Below are 20,864 nucleotides of genomic sequence, written 5' to 3'. Positions count from 1 at the left end.
AAATGACTTCATTCACACAAGTAGACCCCACAAGGTTTTCTTCAAGGGGTTTATCATATTTTTAGACAGTCCAGTTTTCTTCTGAAAGTTTCTTGAATAAGATGGATCAAAATAAAATTAGCAATTTTTTAGCAAATGCGTCAGTTTATGCCAGCATTTTTCACACACAGCATAGACCACGGTCAAAATTAATCTCCGTTCACATTCTGCCACTTCTCCCGTGCACGGGGATACCAAATATGTGGCCTTATTTATCACATAGAGATGTAGGAGGGCGGAGGATAGAAGAAGATTATTTCACATATCGCTTTTTTTCAAAGCTGGTTTTACAAAACTCAACAGAGTTTCTATAACACTTCCAAAATATCTGCTCTTGAAGCAGAAATCCCAAAATATTCATCTAGGGGTATAATGGGAATTTATTTTTTGGGGTTTTCTAAAATAAGAAATTGCAGGTTAATGCAAATGGAGCTCTCTAGCAGATGAACTTTAGAAAACATCAAACATGACATCCACCCCCCACCCATTCCCTCCCTCACCCTTGGAGTAAAATCATGGGAAAAATAAAAACGTAATGTAGGGCAAATATATTTTCAACAAATTAACTAAAATCTAATAATTCAGAACAGTGTGGTATTTTTCAAAACATGGCTCAATGCACAGGCCTGGTTGTGAGGGACATGAGGGACAGAAATATCGGGAATCTTTGCGGTGCCCGTCTTTTCTGCAGACGCGGCACTTTTTCTGGGGGTTGCTTCTGGTTGCTGTTGGGGGAATCCGACTGATGAAGTGTCTTTCAGTCAGTCGCGTGACATCCTCAGACTGGGGGCATTCTCGGGTGTCCTGAACATCAAAAATGAGGCCTTCAATAATTTTTTCCTGGAAATCCAGGTATGTGTCTCTGCCTCTGTTTTTTTTATACAGCACAAATGAATTGTGGATGGCCACCTGTAACAAATAAATGGCCACCTTTTTGTACCAGGTTTTAGTTTTGCGTTTTACTAAATAGGGCTGTAAAACCTGGTCGCTTAAATCCACCCCCCCCCCCCATGTACTTGTTATATTCGGACACGCTCACTGGTTTGTGCTTGTCCGATGTTGCCCCCCTTTCCCTCACTGCCACTGTTCCTGCGGTATGAATCGTGCTTAGCACATACACATCTTTGCGATCCCTGAACTTGACCGCCAGCAATTCTTCAGATGCATAAGCACAGGAGTCCCCCTTTACCATGCGCTTCCCCACTAATTGCTGTGGAAAACCAATTCGGTTTTTGCGCATGGTACCACATGCCCCAGTCCTTGCAGCATGCAAATGCCTAAACAGGGGCACACTGGAATAAAAATGATCGCCGTACAGGTGGTACCCCTTGTGAAGCAGAGGCTGCATTATCACCCACACGATCTTACTGCTGGTGGAAAGATCAGGGGGGCATCCAGGAACATTTATTGTGCGGTCCCGCCCTTCATAAATCCTGAAGGCGGTGGTATATCCTGACCCGCTTTCACACAATTTGTAGAGCTTAACGCCATATCTTGCCCTTTTGGAAGGTAGATATTGGCGAAAGCTAAGTCTGCCATGAAAGTTGAGGAGGGATTCGTCCACACTTACATTCTGCTCAGGGGTGTAGAGTTGCAGAAATAAATTATTCAGGGAATTTATTAGCGGTCTTATTTTGAACAACCGATCCCGGTTTGCATCGGTACTTGGGGGGGCCTGTGCGTTGTCATTGAAGTGGAGAAACCTCATTATTGTCTCATAACGAGACCTGGGCATTACTGCAGAATATACTGGGGTGGCTTGGGCGGGTCTTGTTGACCAGTAAGACCTAATGGAGGGCTTTTTGACAATACCCATATTTAGGGTGAGCCCCAAAAAATTTTTTAATTCCTGCAAATTGGTGGGCGTCCAATCTCTGGCATGGGTGGATGAAGGTTTCTGCCTTATATATTGCGTGGCATATAAATTTGTTTCGTGGACAATCTGATTTAGGATGTCGTCCGTTATAAATAAATGGAAGTAATCCATTTGGACAAAATTTGTATTGTCCACGGTTATGCCAGGAGTGGCCGTAAATCCGTGGATTCTAGGCCCAAAAGATGGGGCAGGTGCCCATACAAGAGCCTGGACTGGAGGGACCAGGCTCTCCCGTGCTACAGCGCTACTTGGCCCTGCGCTTTCATGTTCTGCAGTTTCGACTGCATCAGGGACAACGTCCCCTGAAGATGAACCTGAAGTGACGCTGTCATCGTCACTACCTAAAACAGGTTCCATCTCGGACGCCATCTCTGATGCGGTCTCCGACTCAGACCACAGCATGGCGTATGCCTCCTCGGCGCTAAACAACTTCCTCGCCATAACGTAACTAACACTAACACTAACTAAACAAATTGTTTTTTTTTTTTTTTTTATAAAACACACAAACTAACTGCTATATATATCTACACTACCGCTAACAAAAAAATAAACCGCTATTGCTATATATATTATATATATGTGGATATATATATAATTATATACTCCCTACCTGCCTATTCTAATAGAATAAAAGAAAGAAAGGTAGATAGATAGAAAAAAAGATAGATGGATAGATAGATTGTATAGATAGATAGAAATCTATCCATACAGAGAATGTTTTAGAGTGTAACTGTATTTTTTGTGTAACTGTAACTGTATTCTTCTGGCAGCAATTCTCCCGAGTCTCTTCTTCTCCTCAAACTGAAACAATGTTTGAGGAGAAGAAAAGAGGCAGGAGATTTACTGCCAGAAAAGTCAAAATAAAACAAATGTGGTCGCTGTGATAGGTTTTCACAGCGACCACATGTTCAGGGACCATCAGATTGGTCCCTGATACTCTGCCCAGTGCCCAGAGCTGTTGGTAACAGCGAGGGCACAGGGCTGTGTGCACGCGATCGCGTGCACACTGTTTTATAAGCAGGAATGCATGTGATCGCTGTGATTGGTTGTCACAGCGACCACATGTTCAAGGACCATCAGATTGGTCCCTGATACTCTGCCCAGTGCCCAGAGCTGTTGGTAACAGCGAGGGCACAGGGCTGTGTGCACGCGATCGCGTGCACACTGTTTTCTATGCAGAAATGCATGTGATCGCTGTGATTGGTTGTCACAGCGATCACATGTTCAGGGGCCAAAAGATTGACCCCTGACATTCTGCCCAGTGCCCATGGCTGTTAGCAACAGCCAGGGCATAGAGCTGTGTGCACGCGATCGCGCGTGCACAGTTTCTGAAGTGCGGCCGTATATATACTATACGCCGGACTTTAGAGACCCTGACCGCTGGCCGTATATTTACGGCCAGCGGTCGGGAACCTGTTAAAGACACCTCCTCCTGGCTTGCAGCCAAAAATAGGGAGGGGTGGTGAGTGTGGCCACTAGTAGGGAGAGTGCTCCTCTAAGATTTACAGCAGCTGTGAGTCAGGTTGCTTTGCCTGATTCACCTTGCTTTAAAGAGTCTCTGTCACCACATTATACGTGTCCTATTTCCTACAAAAGGAGATGGGCGCTATAATGTAGATGACAGCAGTGCTTTTTGTTTAGAAAAACAATCTACTGGGCGTGTTTTTACTTTAGACCAAGTGGGCGTTGTACAGAGGAGTGTATGACGCTGACCAATCAGCATCAAACACTTCTCTCTATTCATTTACTCAGCGCATAGTGACTGCGTTGTTCACTATGTGCTTACCTATACTGACACATTAACGTTACTGAAGTGTCTTGACAGTGAATAGACAGTCCTTCCAGCCAGGACGGGATGTCTATTCACAATCCCGACACTTCGGTAATGTTTGTGTGGGACTTACAGCAGAGCAAGTGTAATCTCGCTGTAACCTGTCATTTACAGAGTGAGCTCGCGAGATTACGCTTGCTCTGCTATAAGTCCCACACAAACGTTACCGAAGCGTCGGGATTGTGAATGGACATCCCACCCTGGCTGGAAGCGATGTCTATTTACTCTCAAGACACTTCAGTAACATTAATGTGTCAGTATAAGACAGCACATAGTGAAAAACGCAGTCACTATGCGCTGAGTAAATGAATGAAGAGAAGTGTATGACGCTGATTGGTAAAAAGGATGAATACACAGACATTCAACAGATCTGAGTATACAGATGACGATGTACAACTAATTATCATAAGTACGACAGGAGATAAATACGTTTTTAAATCAACCACACTCTGACTTGATCAAATGGAAGTAGGAAACAGAGTCTTTTTTTTTCTTTGGATGTACATTTAAACATTAGCAGAGTATCATCAGACACAGAAAATCCCCAGGTGGCTGAGGTCTTACCTACAAACAAACATGCTTTTTTGAAATTGAGGCATTTTGCTCCAAGTTGGAACACCTCTCCGATAAATATTCACTGGACATGATTTTTTTCATTTGGATTTGGTAGCTGTTGCTGTGAACCCACAACATGAGGTCAAAGGAGCTCTCAATGCAAGTGAAACAGGCCATCGTTAGGCTGAAAAAAATGAAGCAATCCATCATGGCGATGCACAAATGTTAGGAGCGGCCAAATCAACAATAAAAGAGCGCACTGGTGATCTCGTGAACTCCAAAAGGCCTGGACGTCCACGGATGACAACAGTGGTGGATGATCGAAGAATCCTTTCCATGGTGAAGAAAAACTTCTTCACAACATCTACCCAAGTGAAGAACACTCTCCTGGAAGTAGGTGTATCAGTATCTAAGTCTACCATAAATAGAAGACTTCATGAGAGCAAATACAGAGGGTTCACCACAAGGTGCAAACCATTAATCAGCCTCAAAAATAGAGAGGCCAAATTAGACTTTGCCAAACAATATCTAAACAAGCCAGCCCAGTTTTGGAACAGCATTCTTTGGACAGATGAAACTAAGATCAACCTGTACCAGAATGATGGGAGGAAGAAAGTTTTGAGAAGGCTTGGAACGGCTCATGATCAAAAGCACACCACATCTTCTGTAAAAGATGGTGGAAGCAGTGTGATGGCATGGGCATGCCTGGCTACCAAAGGCACTGGGTCACTGGTGTTTATTGATGATGTGACTGAAGACAGAAGCAGTAGGATAAATTCTGAAGTGTTCAGGGATATACCTTCTGCTCAGATTCAACCAAATGCAGCAAGGTTGATTGGATGTCGCTTCACAGTCAGATGGACAATGACCCAAAACATACTACGAAAGCAACCCAGGAGTTTAAGGCAAAGAAGTCGAATATTCTGCAATGGCCAAGTCAATCACCAGATCTCAACCCGATCGAGCTGCATTTCACTTGCTTAAGACAAACCTTAAGGCAGGATGACCCACAAACAAGCAACAACTGAAGACAGCTGCAGTAAAGGCCTGGCAAATCATCACAAAGGAGGAAACCCAGCGTTTGGTGATGTCCATGGGTTCCAGACTTCAGGCCGTCATTGCCTGCAAAGGATTCTCTATAAAGTATTTAAAAAAACATTTTATTTTGCGGTAATGTTCATTTGTCCAATTACTTTTGAGCCCCTGAAATGAGGAGGCTGTGTAGAAAAATGGTTGCAATTCCTAAACGTTTCACAGGATATTTTTGTGCAATCCCTTGAAATAAACTTCAATTGCATCTCAGTTGTTTCATTTCAAATCCAATGTGGAGCCCAAATCATGAAGATTGTGTCACTGTCCAAATAATTCTGGACCTAACCGTATATGTGTTAGGCTTCGTTCACATCTGCGTCAGGGCTCCATTCCGACGTTCCATCAGAGCTTTCTGTTGGCACGGAGCCCTGACTGACACAAACTCAACCCTGACACAGATGTGAACAAAGCCTAACATGTATATTGTGTGGTCACCCAGGGATAGAAGCATAATATATCGTGTGCAACACCCATTTAACACATGATTTATCCCCTTGTGCTGTTGTCACAACGATTTCCTTTAGCACATAGAGTTTATAGCAGTGGGGGTCTTGATCACCTTTACCCCCTTGCCGCCGCATCCCTTTTTCATTTTTTCATTTTTGTCCCGTCCCCCCCCCCCCCCTCTCATTCCAAAAGCCATAATTTTTTATGCTCATGTTGATATAGCCGCATGAGGGCTTGTTTTTTGAGAGGAGTTGCCGTTTTTCACGACATCATTTATTGCACCATATAATGTACTGGGAAACTGCGGGATGGAATGGGAAAAAAAAATTTGATTCCTCCATAGTTTTTTGGGTTTAGTTTTTACGATGTTCACCGTGCAGTAAAAATGACATGTTAACTTTATTCTGTAAGTGAATAAGATTATGGTAATACCAAATATATATAGTTTTTTTTATGTTTCACTACGTTTGCAAAGAAAAAAACTGTTGGGTCTATTGCCACATCCTGAGGCCCATAACTTTTTTCTTTTTCCATCAATTTAGCTGTGTGAGGCTTATTTGTTGTGGGTTGAGCTGTAGTTTTTATTGGTATTTTGGGGTACAGGCGACTTTTTTTTTAGAACTTTTTATTCCATTTTGGCATTTACATTTTTTTTTATTTTTTTTTACATCATTCACCATGTAGGTTAAATAATGTTATATTGTAATAGTTTAGACTTTTACTGATGTGACGATACCAATTATGTTTATTTTTTACATGACTTTAGGGGAAAAATGGTAAATATATTTTTTTGTTGTTGTATTTAACCTCTTCCCGACATTTGAAGTATGCATACGTCATAGAAAATGAAAAAAACAGCGATTCCTTCATTGTTGTTTGCGCTTCGTTTTTACGGAATTCACCATGCAATTAAAACAACATGTTAACTTTATTATGTGGGTTAATACGATTACAGCGATACCAAAAATATATAGTTTTTTCTATGTTTTAATACTTTTACACGGAAAAAACTAAGGGTAAAAAATAAAATGTATTTTGTGTCACCAAATTCTGGCATAACTTTTTTCTTTATCCATCGATTAAGCGGTATGAGGGCTTATTTTTTGCGGGATAAGCTTTAGTTTTTAATGCTACCATTTTGGGGTACATGCAAGGTTTTAGATCACTTTTTATTCCATTTTTTGTGGGAGATGAGGTGACCAAATAATAACGATTTTAGTGTTTGCATTTTTTTTTTTGTGGCATACACCATGCGGGTTAAATAATGATATATTGTAATAGTTCAGACTTTTACAGATGCGGTGATAAAGGTCGTACCCTCTTTCTAACGATTTAAATGCCGCGGTCGCTATTGACTGCGGTATTTAACGGGTTAAACGAGCGGGATCGGGTGTTACTGTGAAGTGTCGGCTGTAACATACAACCGACACCCGCATTGACGTAGCCATACCTAGCTATGACTTAGCCATACGTCAAATGTCAGGAAGGGGTTAGAGGGGTTTGTTCAGTTTGGAAAACTTTTTCTCATAAACCCTAATAGGAAAATCTGAGTTAATAAGGGGGTCCCCTGTTCAGCATCCTTATTGCTTGGCCAGAGTGGACTCGCTCTGGAGGACTTGTCCTTTCCTGCATTACACAGACAGCCCATTCATATGCATGGTCACTGGGTAATGCTTCATTTTACCTGTGGTGACTCTGCAGGGAATGGTGTCACACTCTAATCAGCTAATCAACGCAAAACACCTGCAAAGGTTTCCTAAGACTTTAAATGGTCCAACAGTCTGGTTCAGTAGGCTACACAATCATGGGGAAGACTGCTGACTTGACAGTTGTCCAGAAGACAGTCATTGACACCCTCCACAAGGAGGGTAAGACACAAAATGTCACTGCTAAAGAAGCTGGCTGTTCACAGAGTGCTGTATCCAAGCATAATAATGGAAAGTTGAGAGGAAGGAAAAAGTGTGGTAGAAAAAGGTGCACAAGCAACAGGGATAACCGGAGCCTTGAAAGGATTGTCAAGAAAAGGCCATTCAAGAATTTTGGGGAAATTCCCAAGGAGTGGACTGCGGCTAGAATCAGTGCTTCAAGAGCCACCACACACAGACGTATCCAGGACATGGTCTAAAACTGTCGCATTCCTTGAGACGTCATCAGAAGCGTCTTACCTGAGCTAAGGAGAAAAAGGACTAGTCTGTTGCTCAGTGGCTCAAAGTCCTTTTTTCAGATGAAAGTAAATTTTGCATTTCATCTGGAAATCAAGGTCCCAGAGTCTGGAAGAAGACTGGAGAGGCACTCAATCCAAGTGTCCAGTGTCAAGTTTTTACAGTCAGTGATGGTTTGGGGAGCCTTGTCATCTGCTGGTGTAGGACCACTGTGTTATATCAAGTCCAGAGTCAACGCAGTCGTCTACCAGGAAATTTTAGAGCACTTCATGCTTCCCTCTGCTGACAAGCTTTATGGAGATGCTGATTTCATTTTCCAGCAGGACTTGGCACCTGCCCACATTGCCAAAAGTACCAATACCTGGTTTAATAACCACAGTATCACTGCGCTTGATTGTCCAGCAAACTCACCTGACCTAAACCACATAGAGACTCTATAGGGTATTGTCAAGAGGAAGATGAGACACCAGACCCAACAATGCAGACGAGCTGAAGGCCGCTATCAAAGCAACCTGGGCTTCCATAACACCTCAGCAGTGCCACAGGCTGATCGCCTCCATGCCATGCCGCATTGATGCAGTAATTCATGCAAAAGGAGCCCCGACCAAGTATTGAGTGCATATACTGTAGGAAAGAAGGAGAAACGAGGATCCAGAGCATTAAAGTTTGAAATGAAATGATGTTTCAATTTTATTCCAAATCTAAAAACAGAACTTAGCTTCCAGGTACAGGGAAATAAATCGTTGATGTTGCCTATGCGTTTCAGACATATACTACGTCCTTCCTCATGGTTTGTCAATAGAGGAATACAGATGGTTCAAGGCTTATATCCGGTAATTGCAGGTGGAGTAGATTGCGGTTCAGCTTGCTTATGCTGTAACGCAGAAGGGAGTATACCATGTAACTGCTTATGCTGGAACGCAGAAGGGAGTATACCATGTAACTACCATTGACTTTGGACCTTGAAGATTAGTACCGAGATTAAGAGGTAAATTCCATGCAATTAAACAGATAATCTTAAAATATTTACCAATCCTAATGGAAGACGACTCATTGTAAACTATTCTCAGAAATGGCTGTCGCATAGTATCACGTAAAGCACCATCGTTGAGTGATTTTCTTTCCCCTTCTCTTCCAACGAAACTAAAATGACATGGCTTCACCATAAGTGTTTTTTCAGATGTGGGTCTAAACCATGCAAAATTTGTTCCTATGCCAAACCCACAAATGTATTTCGAGATTCAGATGAAACCAATACATTCTCAATAAAGTCATATATCAATTGTAATAGTGTGGCAGTGGTATACATTATTGAGTGCACTATCTGTAATCTACTTTATGTAGGATGTAGCAGCAGAAAATTTAAAACCAGAATGTTAGGAAACCTTGGCTATATTTCCAACGCTGCCAAACACTTCATAATACTGCATAATAGATCAGTTTCTACATTCAAATGTTATGCAATAGAAGGTGTCACTACTCCTACTCGAGGAGGTGACATTAAACATAAAATCCTTGAACGAGAAGCGTGCTGGATCTACACTCTAAAAACGAGATTCCCCAATTTATCTTGATAAATGTTTAATATTCCATTACTAACTATACACCGTGTTCCAAATTATTATGCACATTGAATTTAAGTGTCATAAACATTTAATTGTTAGTTTTTCAATTAAACTCATGAATGGTATTGTCTTAAGGCTTTTTGGATCATTGTAATCAATCTCAGGCACCTGTGATAATTAGTTTGCCAGGTGTGTTCAATCAAAGGAAAACTACTTAAGAAGGACGTTCCACATTATTAAGCAGGCCACAGGTTTCAAGCAATATGGGAAAGAAAAAAGATCTCTCTGCTGCCGAAAAACGTGAAATAGTGCAATACCTTGGACAAGGTATGAAAACATTGGATATTTCAAGAAAATTTAAGCGTGATCATCGTACTGTGAAAAGATTTGTGGCTGATTCAGAGCACAGACGGGTTCGTTCAGATAAAGGCATAATGAGGAAGGTTTCTGCCAGACAAATGAATAGGATTAGGAGAGCAGCTGTTAAAATGCCATTGCAAAGCAGCAAACAGGTATTTGAAGCCGCTGGTGCCTCTGGAGTCCCGCGAACCTCAAGGTGTAGGATCCTCCAGAGGTTTGCAAGTGTGCATAAAGCTATTATTCGGCCAACCCTAAACAATGCTCACAAGCAGAAATGGTTGCAGTGGGCTCAGAAATACATGAAGAATTGAGAAGGTGATATCAAAGAAGGGGACCTATGTTAACATGTAACTTGGCCTGTTAAGTTTTTTTTATTGAAAGAGCTTTTGATTTATGTAAATATGACCTTCTGATGCTGCAAATTCAACAAATTACCATTTTAGTTCTCTTTACAACCTTTAAAATGCTTTGATCTCTGTTGTGCATAATAATTTGAAACAGTGCATTTTGAGTTTTTTACTTCTAAAAAAAAATCTGTTATCATTAGGAGATTTGTTCAATAAAATTTGCATTATACTCCAACGGTTGATGGCTTGAAGATTATACTGACTGTCATTTGCATCGACTATTTAGGAAAATCAGCGAAAAATAACATTTGCATAATAATTTGGAACGCGATGTATTGACATCGCAGGTCATCTAATAAGGCTCAAATTAAATCATCTTAATAAACGTTTATTATTAATATGAACACTTAGCTCAACACACTGTTGATCAATGTGCTATATAACTTGATAGGGTTTTTTTTAAAGAAAAGAGGGCTTATAATGATATAATGATAAAACGATAAAATTATAAAATGTTAAATGACAATTATCACCCCGAGAACCATTACAATATAAAAAATTTACTAATACACATCATTGCCTATAACAATGACAACTTGCTGATTAAGTTTATTGATATATTATTTCCATATACCTGCTAAAACGGGATTTTTTGTTGATCTGAGTTATCTTTGATTATAACTATGTCATTTTGTCTTTTTGCTGTCAAGTCCAGACATCAAACATTCACATTTACTTTATATCACTAAGAAATATTGCACAGCTCCATGTATACTATCATTATCAGGATCCATATGTGTGTACTAAGAGGCTTGTATCCGATCATGCAATTTATATGAACCGTAAACTTCCATTTATTTTGATATTAACATAATGAATATCATTTGACAGATGACACAACGTAACGACAATTCACAATTAGTAGTCACTTACCTCTTAATCTCGGTACTAATCTTCAAGGTCCGAGTCAATGGTTGTTACATGGTATACTCCCTTCTGCGTTCCAGCATAAGCAGTTACATGGTATACTCCCTTCTGCGTTCCAGCATAAGCAAGCTGAATCGCAATTTTTAGATTTGGAATAAAATTGAAACATCGTTTCATTTTGAACTTTAATGCGCTGGATCATTGTTTCTCCTTCTTTCCTGTCTTAACGTCGCGTGCCGTCGCGGCGATCCTGGCGCTGTCTGCAGTCAAATCCTGCTAAATGGTGAGCTGGAGGATTCCTCCTTACTTTCTTTGCATATACTGTACATACTTTTCAGTAGGCCAACATTTCGGTATTAAAAATTATTTTTGAAATTGGGATTATTTAATATTCAAATTTTCTGAGAAACTAAATTTGGGGTTTTCATTAACTGTTAGGGTATGTTCACACGGCGGGGGTCCGTAACGGCTGAAATTACGGGGATGTTTCAGCCTGAAAACATCCCCGTAATTTCAGCCGTACCGGCATGTGCAGGCGCTTGAACGCCGCGTCCATTACGGCCGTAATTAGCGCTGCTATTCATTGGAGTCAATGAATAGCGGCTCCAATTACGGCCAAAGAAGTGACAGGTCACTTCTTTGACGCGGGCGTCTATTTGCGCGCCGTCATTTGACAGCGGCGCGTAAATATACGCCTCGTGTGAACAGACAAACGTCTGCCCATTGCTTTCAATGGGCAGATGTTTGTCAGCGCTATTGAGGCGCTATTTTCAGACGTAATTCGGGGGAAAAACGCCCGATTTACGTCCGTAAATAGGCCGTGTGAACATACCCTTAGTCATAACATAATCATCACCATTAAAAGAAAAAAAATTCTGGAAATAGATCAGTCTGTGTGTAATGAATCTATATAATATATAATTTTCCCTCTTTGAATTGAATTACTGAAATAAATTAACTTTTTGATAATATTCTAATTCATTGAGAAGGTCTAGTATATACATATTTGTTATACAACTGCCTCCATAAGAGTCCACTGTATTCTTTCTAAGGTGTTTAGTAGACAAATTGCACAGTTTTGTTTGTACTGTTTGTCACAGTAATCTCCCTTGAAAGGGGTTGTCCATTTTAGAAAACCCATTTAAATATTAAATAATGATGGAAACTCCCATTTTTATCAGTTTCTGTTTCAGAATAAAATATATAATTAGTTTGCTATGTATATATTGCAACTACACCTCTACTTGTATTCAATATATAACTTGCGTTTACACATAATCTGTAGGGTTAATATGTCTTGCATCCGGTAGTAGAATCTAATTATACAATGCTTACAAAACCTCCCACCTCTTAATCCATTGAGAATCCCCTGGGTATGACTGTAATGCTTTATAATAATTAACGTGTAATATATTTCAAGTTTTCAATGTTAAAGTCAATAGGTTAATAGGAAAACGTGAGCTTCAGGAAGAGAGGTGATATATCTGCCAAGAATAAACATTAACAAATCCGGTGGAGGTGGATAGACTGACGTGGCTTTAATAATGGTTGAGTTGAGATGAGGTATAAAAGTGAGAATCAGCACCATAGACAGCTCAGGAAAGCGGCATCTACTAGACCTGCACCATGTTGAGCTGTAGACTACCACTAATCTATGTCTCCTTGTCCCTATTACTGTTGCTGGTGTACAGCGAGGAGACAGTTGGGGTCAGATCAGCAGATATCTCTGAAAACAATAGCCAGGAAGAAAAGGAGCTGGTAAGAAATGTATTTCCATGTGTCTAGATAGTCAAGGAGCTTGTAGGGAATTTAATCCCACCTGTTTACTTGTTAGTCTTTAGTGGACCTGTCTTTTTATCTTAGTGAGCTGCAATTTAGCAATTCTCAAATAAAATATAATAATATAATATATATCTATAGGAGATGTTTATGGCACCTGCATCCTACCATTGAAGAGGAAGGCTTGCCAGTATGTGCTGATGGTTATCACAGCAGCCCCTCTCCTCTTTTACCCTACTAACCATACTGACTAACTCTCCTGGACTCCCAGAAGAGCAGGCAAATTTCCCAGTTGCCACATTTAAAAAAAAAATATATATATACTCAACTCTCCCTTTTCCTGCAATCCTCTCTACTCCCGGCTCTCACCGCAGACAGTGTCCAGACACTGGCACGGCATCCGGGAGTGAAGAGGACTGCAGGAACAGGGAAAGGTGAGTGACTTTGAGTCTGTATTAACGGGGGTTCTGAGGTCTATATGAAAGGGGGTTTGTATCACAGGAATCTGTCTGAGGTCTATATTAGGGGGTTTGTATTAAGGGGGATATAGTCTGGGCTCTGTATTAATTAGAGGGGTCTGGTCTAAGGTCTGTATTTAGGGGGTCTTGTTTGGTTTCTGTTTTTTCATTCATGGGGAATGGTCTGGGGTCTATATGAGTTTAAGGTCTCTAAGGGTCTTAATTTATTTAGGGGGTCTATGGCAGATCTGTATTTATTTAGGTAATCCGGGGTCTGTGTTTGTCTAGGGAGGGTCTGATCTGATATCTGTATTTGTTTAGGAAGTCAGGTCTGTGGTCTGTATTAGTTTCGGGTTCCTGTATTTATATTGCGGTGTGGTGAAGGAGGTCATAAGCACTATTTATAATTCAAATGCTGTAGTCATGCCCTATATAAATGGGCAGGACATAAGGCCAAAAAGTTTTCGTGGTGTACACAGTGCGCCGCTTCTATTGCTTACCGGTTTCCTTGAAGCTTCCTCTGCAAGTTGCGTCAATGTATTGATGCTCTTGCAGAGGATCCTGGAAGGAGGGCAGGCTCTGGTGTTAGTGCACATCAACCCTGGCTCTATTAGTTGACTAGCATTTTGAGAAGCCAGTGGAGGCTGCTAATGGGGGCACTAACATTGACAATCTGGGGGAGCATTATTTAAACTGAGGGCACTATTAGAGGCACTAATGGGGTCACTGTGGGGGATGTTTTTGCTAATAGGGCACTATAGGGAAGGCTGTTACTAATGGGGCACTGTGGAGGGTGTACTATTACCAATTGGGGCATTGAGCGGGAGTAATAATACTAGTAGGGGCACTGTGGGGGTGCACTATTACTAATGGGGGCAATGTGAGGGTGCACTATTACTAATGGGGCACTGTGAGGGTGCACTATTACTAATGGGGGCAATGTGTGTTTGTACTATTACTAATGGGGACACTGTAGGGGGTGCTGTTACTAAGGGGACACTTTGGGGGTGCTATTAATAATAGAACACTGTGGGGGAGCACTATTACTAATAGGTGAACTGTGGGAAGCACTATTACTAGTAGGGCAATGTGGGGAGCACTATTACTAATAGATCTCTTTTGGGAGCAAAATTACTAATGAGGGCACTGTTCTTTGCACAGTCATTTTTGGAAGCACTGCTTGAGCACTATTACTGTCAGGGGCAATATCTACTTGCCAAAATTACTTTTTGTGGCTGTTCATGGCCATTATTACTGTCAGGGGCACTATCAGCTTGACACAATTGTCTTTGAGGGCACGATGTGCAGCACTAATTACTGTAGGGTACTAGTATTTTCAGGGGGACTATCTGTACAGATGTGTCCAGCCTTACTTTTTCTTGAATTGCATTAAGTTATACAATTTGCTATGATGCCAACACAATAAAATCTCGCACCATCTAGTTAAACATATAAAAAAAATTTAACATGGGAGTCTATGGGTGACAGATGATTGACAAATGGCATCCATCAGAAGCATTCATCACAGTCATCCAGTAAAAAAATGTATATCTTAAACATCTAATTTTGTTTAACATGTTTGTTTAACATCTCGCGCCATACATTTTGGGTTATGTCAGATTTAGTGAGAAAGTAAGGGAGAATACATATGTATGTCACTATTATGTCGGGGGGGGGGGGAGGGGTGCACTGAGATGCACAGCAGGCACATTATTAGGGGTATCAGCAGGGTGATACTGTTAGAGCACCAGGATGGGGAGTTGTGTTGAGAAGGTGAGGAAGATGATGGAAAAGTGAGGAACCTATAATGTCTGGGCAGCAAACTCCACCAGGAGGGGTCGTGGCTGGAAGAAGTGTCATGGCGGTCTGGGCCAGATGTAGAAGATGAGGAAAGAGAAAATATCTCTATTCAGAGAAGAGGTCACCTGTGAATCAATGGCATTGTTGTGTATTCTGCCTGTGACTGCATCTGATTAGTATTGGATTCTGCTGTATGTTCTGTAGCGCTAAATTTAATTAAAATAGTATAAAAAGTAATATCCATCAAGGGACCATTTCTAGCAATGCCTCTGATAACTTAGACATAATTTCCCCTATGGTTCAGTCAAAACTCGGTGCCTAGTAGATCTAATAATGCACCCAATTTACAAAAGTAAATCTCCATCTCGCTATGGTTACGTACCCCTATATTATTATGCACCCATATATGATTATTACAAAGTAGTTACTGATAAAAGCCCACCTGCACTCAAAACATCAAAATTCAGGGATGACTGCAGGTAACTTAATATCACCCCTATGTCATTCAGGGGCAGGAGGATGGGTTGGTTCTTAACTGCTCAATCCTGCTGAGCCACTAGTTAGGGAAAGAAAATCACAGTGACCGCTCTCTCTTCTGGGTGAAACACAAAGATTTGCTATTATCTGATCCCCAAATCTTAGTCTCCTGGATGCCTGGAAGTGCAATGTGGGGGGAAATAAGTTATTACAGTTAATTTCAGAAACATCTACGGTTCATTCTCATTATGCCAATTGTGGTGATTTTTATTTATTGCACTGTCTTTAAGTGCTATGTTATAATAGCTTTTCTTCCCCCAGGATGTTGCTAAAGAACATATGTCATTTATGCTGTTTATGTTATTGTTATGTTTGCACTGTAATGTTTAGTTTTATCTGGCAGGTACAGGTAATGGTGGTTGGCTTACTGTGTTCTAGATTTATTTGGCTCTGGGAGAAATGGCCCGAACGTCATCTTAGTTGGCTCGATGACACTCGCGCTGGGGGTGGCGTTTGCCTTATAAAAGGCAGTTTTTCCCGCCATCCTGCATTCAGTGTGCCGGCAAAGCCTGCAAACTGCTGCTATAAAATGCTGCAAGAAGCTGTGTGGTAAGCTGCTGTTTGGTGTGGCTTGAGAATAAAGCCCAGAGAGTCAGTGGGTCCTGGAATATCGGCAGGTGATGGGCAGGAATCTCCCTGCGTGTGTGCATTGCAAATCTGTGGGTGGTAAGACACAGGCGGGAGCCTCCCCATGCAAGAAAATGGGAGTGGCGGAGTGTAGCAGAGCTGAAACTAAGAAGCCTGGGTAAGCCAGCCAGCCATCATACCCCTACCTGACCTGACTGGAATTATACCAAGAGACTGTGCCTCTCAAGTGTTGAGAAGTGTTATTATTTTTGTTGCTGTAGTCAGGTGTGACCAAACACCTGCCTTAGCAAAGATTTTTATATTTTTCCCGCGAGTGGCCAAAAGCCGTCTGGAAAAAAAACACCTCTGCCTCCCTTTGAAATGGGGGGTGGTGATTTGGGAAATGTTTCTTGGCGCTGATTCCAATGCAGTTTGCACATCAAAATCAGTGCCGAAAAATGTTGTGTGAGCTACGCCTTACTGTAGCACTGACTAAATGAATTAATTTAGGGCATATGCAACTAACAGGTCAACTTTAAAAGGGACATTCCGGCCTTAGCATGATACAGCATTTTGCTAGGATATGCCTTCTCATGCAGATATTGGGGGATTACTGCTGGGATCCCCAATGATTGACTGAATAAATTAGCTGTTGTGCTCTATGAAATACTGCTGCTTCTTCTGAATTTTCCCGTGGACAGCGCTGCACCGATCAAGACTTAAGGCATAGACAGCGCAATTCCACAGTGGTTAGCACTTTTAACTTGGAGCGATGTTGTCCTGGTTTAGAATCCAACCAAGGACAACATCTGCATGAGGTGTGTATGTTCTCTCCGTGTTTTCATGGGTTTCCTCCCACACTACAAAAAAATACACGTAGGGTTTTTAGATTGTGAGCACCAATGGGTGCTGTGAGTGAGGACTACTTCTGTACAGCACCGTGGAATTTGTTGGTGCTTTATAATAAATAAGGTGCTGCAACTCGACTTAACTCACTTGTATTAATTTGAATCGTGATCAGTCAGACCGCCCCCCACAATCATCAAGTAATGGCATATTTCAGTGATATGCTAAGAATGGAAAACCCCTTTAGAAAATTACATATCAACTACTTAATTTTTCAGATAGAAGCTTTACAGGAAGTCCTGGAAAAACTGAAAAGCAAAAGGATCCTTCCTCTTGACAAGAAGTTAGGATGGGTGCCTTCGGTAAGTTGTGGATATTATGGGTTGCATTGAGTAGAATGATCTGGCAATTAAACTTCATAAAATGTTCACCCAAATACAAGTGTTTGTTTTAGTATTATTTTTTTAATAATAGGTAACTGACAAATTACATAGTATTTCATCCTCTTTATCATAATGTTTTACAGGTAGTCTTAAAAATATAACGTGAGTATTTTGAAATTATGCCCAATATTAGAACAGTCACTTTTAAAATGAATTTCCCCTAATCTAAGAACACATTTAGTAAGCCAAATATGACACATACAGTCAACTGGGCTATGTAGACCAAAATATATCACTTATAATATTAGAGCTAAACCAGCGCTGTGGCCCCTTCATTCTCAGGATTAATGGGGCTCCCGGCAGTCAAACCCAACTGATCAGAAAGTGTTGGCATATCCTAGCGATATGCAATCACTTTCTGTTATGAGAAAACAACTTTGAATAGATTTTATGTACCAACATAAAGATACTAATATTGAAGGAGGTGCCTCCACATGACAACCTTGTTTCCAAATTAAGCTGGCCCCGTGATCAGCTCATTGCTGCAAATCTGGCTTATGAAACCCCCAGAAAGCAGCCGACATTGCCAGGTGAAGTTGTGTCTGGCCATGAGTGAATGGGCAGCTATCTAACACCAGGTTTAGCCGAGTCTGCTAGAGCAGGAGATGCTCTTTGTTAGCAACGAACCCCTCTGTATCACATCCGTTAAGTATCTTCATAAGACAACCCCTTTGGATAAATTTATATCCCATCCAGTATATACATTACGAGACTTATATGTAAATCCAATGTTCGTTTATTTCAGCAAAGGGGGTATTCACACATAATTTCCACATATTTTTAAACATCCATTGGTAATATGGGTAAAGTCCATTCGATCATCCAATACATAACTCTGGGAAAGCAGCACTTGGAAAGATGGAACTCCTTTCTCATATGCCCATCCATTGAAATGTTGCATCCCTCATGGGTCAGATTATTACATGGACTTTCGAACTGTTTTAGGTTTATATTAACAACTTTTCTTCTTGTCCTTTTGGTTAATCTCTTGGTTTCCTCTAGTGTGATGCTGGTGAGCAATGTGCAATAAGAAAAGGAGCACGAATTGGGAAGCTGTGTAATTGTCCAAGGGGGACATCTTGTAATTTCTATATTCTCAAATGTTTATAAGTAGTCAAAGTACCGCACTTGATGAAAGCAGGAAAAAGAAGCAGCAGATATGTTTTGATTTGTCCCATGTTCCACCCTTTCATACTATCTATTAAAGAGGTTCATTCAGTGGATCACAGCCTCTACTTCAAACCCTGAAGAATACACAGTAAAGACTTGTTCTCATATATTGAACCTCCTCCTCCTTCCCGTACATGTCATTGTATCGTCCTTTAGTTTCTTAGTGATGTCAGAAAGGTGTGGGACTAACACTAGATAAATGTTATGGCTTTGCTCTTTAATATTTTTAAAATAAATGTAAGTACTGTATAACATTTGATGATGAGTTCTTATTTAGAACTTTACTTGAATTGTATCTCAATCCACCCACATACTCACTTTAAAGTATTGAAGGACAGGTAATAATACACAGCAACATTACATGTACATGGAGAGCTACTTGTAGTGAGAAATGACTGTACAAGGAAACATGAAGACCCATTCACTCCAGAAAATATTTCCTTATTACTGCCAATAAACAATAGGAAGGTGAAAGCCTACTCAAATTACTGATGAATTCAGCTATTGTGGACATTTTCAAGAGTTATGTTTTGTATGTTGTTTTTTTTTTAAGCTCTAATAGCATTCCATGCTGAGAATGGAAAAGTTACTTATGTTGACATATACAATAGCACTCTTTTTCACCTTGTGTACAAACCCAAGACGTTTCCTAATCATATCTCTATCTTCTGTTGTGTACCGTGAATATGCTAGACCACTGAAAAACCCTATAATTGTTTGCCCGTTAATATTTGCCCATTTATATTTAACAGTTAATACTCTGTTGACATGTCGTTTTTGCACTACGCTCAGTGTATGGCCTGGGAAAGCTCCCACAGCATATACGCCAAATGTATTCATAGAACACCATTTACCGACAGATGCCAAAAGTGTCCTTTTGGCCTTCGCTGGCCAGATATGCAACGGCATACCTTTTTTTTTTATTCACTGTGTAAAAAAGCAAAGTCTGCTGTGCTTTCCTATACAGAGGCATACAGTAAAAAAAAGTATAAGGCATGGTATACATTTTTTTGAGACCCTATGGGTAGAGTACACCACAGTGACATTCTGCAGAGATTCTATCGGAGTTATACATCCGGAAATACTCCTAACGTATACCTTTGACAGATGGCAGAAATGAGATGTGAACAGTTTACAGGCTCGATCTGTAAAGTTCTATGTGAAAAGGGATAGTATAAGCAAAATATGTAATATATCAGAAAATAAAGACATGTGAAAAAAACGGACACCTAGCGGAACGGAGACAAACTGAAACCAACTGACTGAAAAAAATGCAAACGGAAGCGATAGTTCTGACGAAAAAGGTTGAACGGAAAGACAACACTGATGTGAATTGGCCCTTACTCTTCTAAATGACTATTAGCTGATTTGTAGGTATTTGATACATAAGAAAGTAGCATAGATTTCAGAGGACCGATGATAACAATGACAGTTGAGAAAAATCAATGAATGCGAAATGACTGTTTGTGAAATGCTAGTATAAAATAAACAATAGGGTAATCATATAAACCATAATACATAACATTTTTCCACTGCCTAAGGCCTCATGCACACGACCGTATTTTTTCCCACCCGTAAATACTGGCGTAAATACGGGTCCGGTGTCACACGTATTCCACCCGTTTTGCACCAGTATTTACGAACCCGTGCCCGTAAATATGGGTCCGGTGTCACACGTATTCCACCCGTATTTACGAGCACGGTTTTGGCGGCAAAATAGCACTGCACTAATCGGCAGCCCCTTCTCTCTATCAGTACAGGATAGAGAGAAGGGACAGCCTTTTCTGTAATAAAAGTTAAAGAAATTCATACTTACCCGGCCGTTGTCTTGGTGACGCGTCCCTCTCTTCACATCCAGCCCGACATCCCTGGATGATGCGGCAGTCCATGTGACCGCTGCAGCCTGTGATTGACCTGTGATTGGCTGCAGTGGTCACATGGCCTGAAACGTCATCCAGGACGTCGGGCCGGATGTCGAGAGGGACGCGTCACCAAGGCAACGGGCGGGAGACCGGACTGGAGGAAGCAGGAAGTTGTCGGTAAGTATGAACGTCTTTTCTTTT

The 20,864-nt window shown here is 40.9% G+C and overlaps 1 protein-coding gene across 1 annotated transcript; it reads left to right on the top strand.

Moving 5' to 3' along the window:
- The first annotated feature begins 12,812 nt into the window (after window positions 1-12,812).
- LOC142741739 (cocaine- and amphetamine-regulated transcript protein-like) lies at window positions 12,813-19,058 on the top strand. The gene is made up of 3 exons (XM_075851079.1): window positions 12,813-12,959; window positions 17,467-17,550; window positions 18,634-19,058. Exons 1-3 carry the CDS (start codon window positions 12,828-12,830, stop codon window positions 18,739-18,741), a joined length of 324 nt encoding a protein of 107 aa, XP_075707194.1. The 5' UTR covers window positions 12,813-12,827; the 3' UTR covers window positions 18,742-19,058.
- Window positions 19,059-20,864: the final 1,806 nt, after the last annotated feature.

This window comes from Rhinoderma darwinii, chromosome 1 (genome assembly GCF_050947455.1).
Source record: "Rhinoderma darwinii isolate aRhiDar2 chromosome 1, aRhiDar2.hap1, whole genome shotgun sequence".
In the NCBI taxonomy this organism is placed as follows: Eukaryota; Metazoa; Chordata; class Amphibia; order Anura; family Rhinodermatidae; genus Rhinoderma; species Rhinoderma darwinii.
This window is presented reverse-complemented; position numbering and strand designations above follow the sequence as displayed.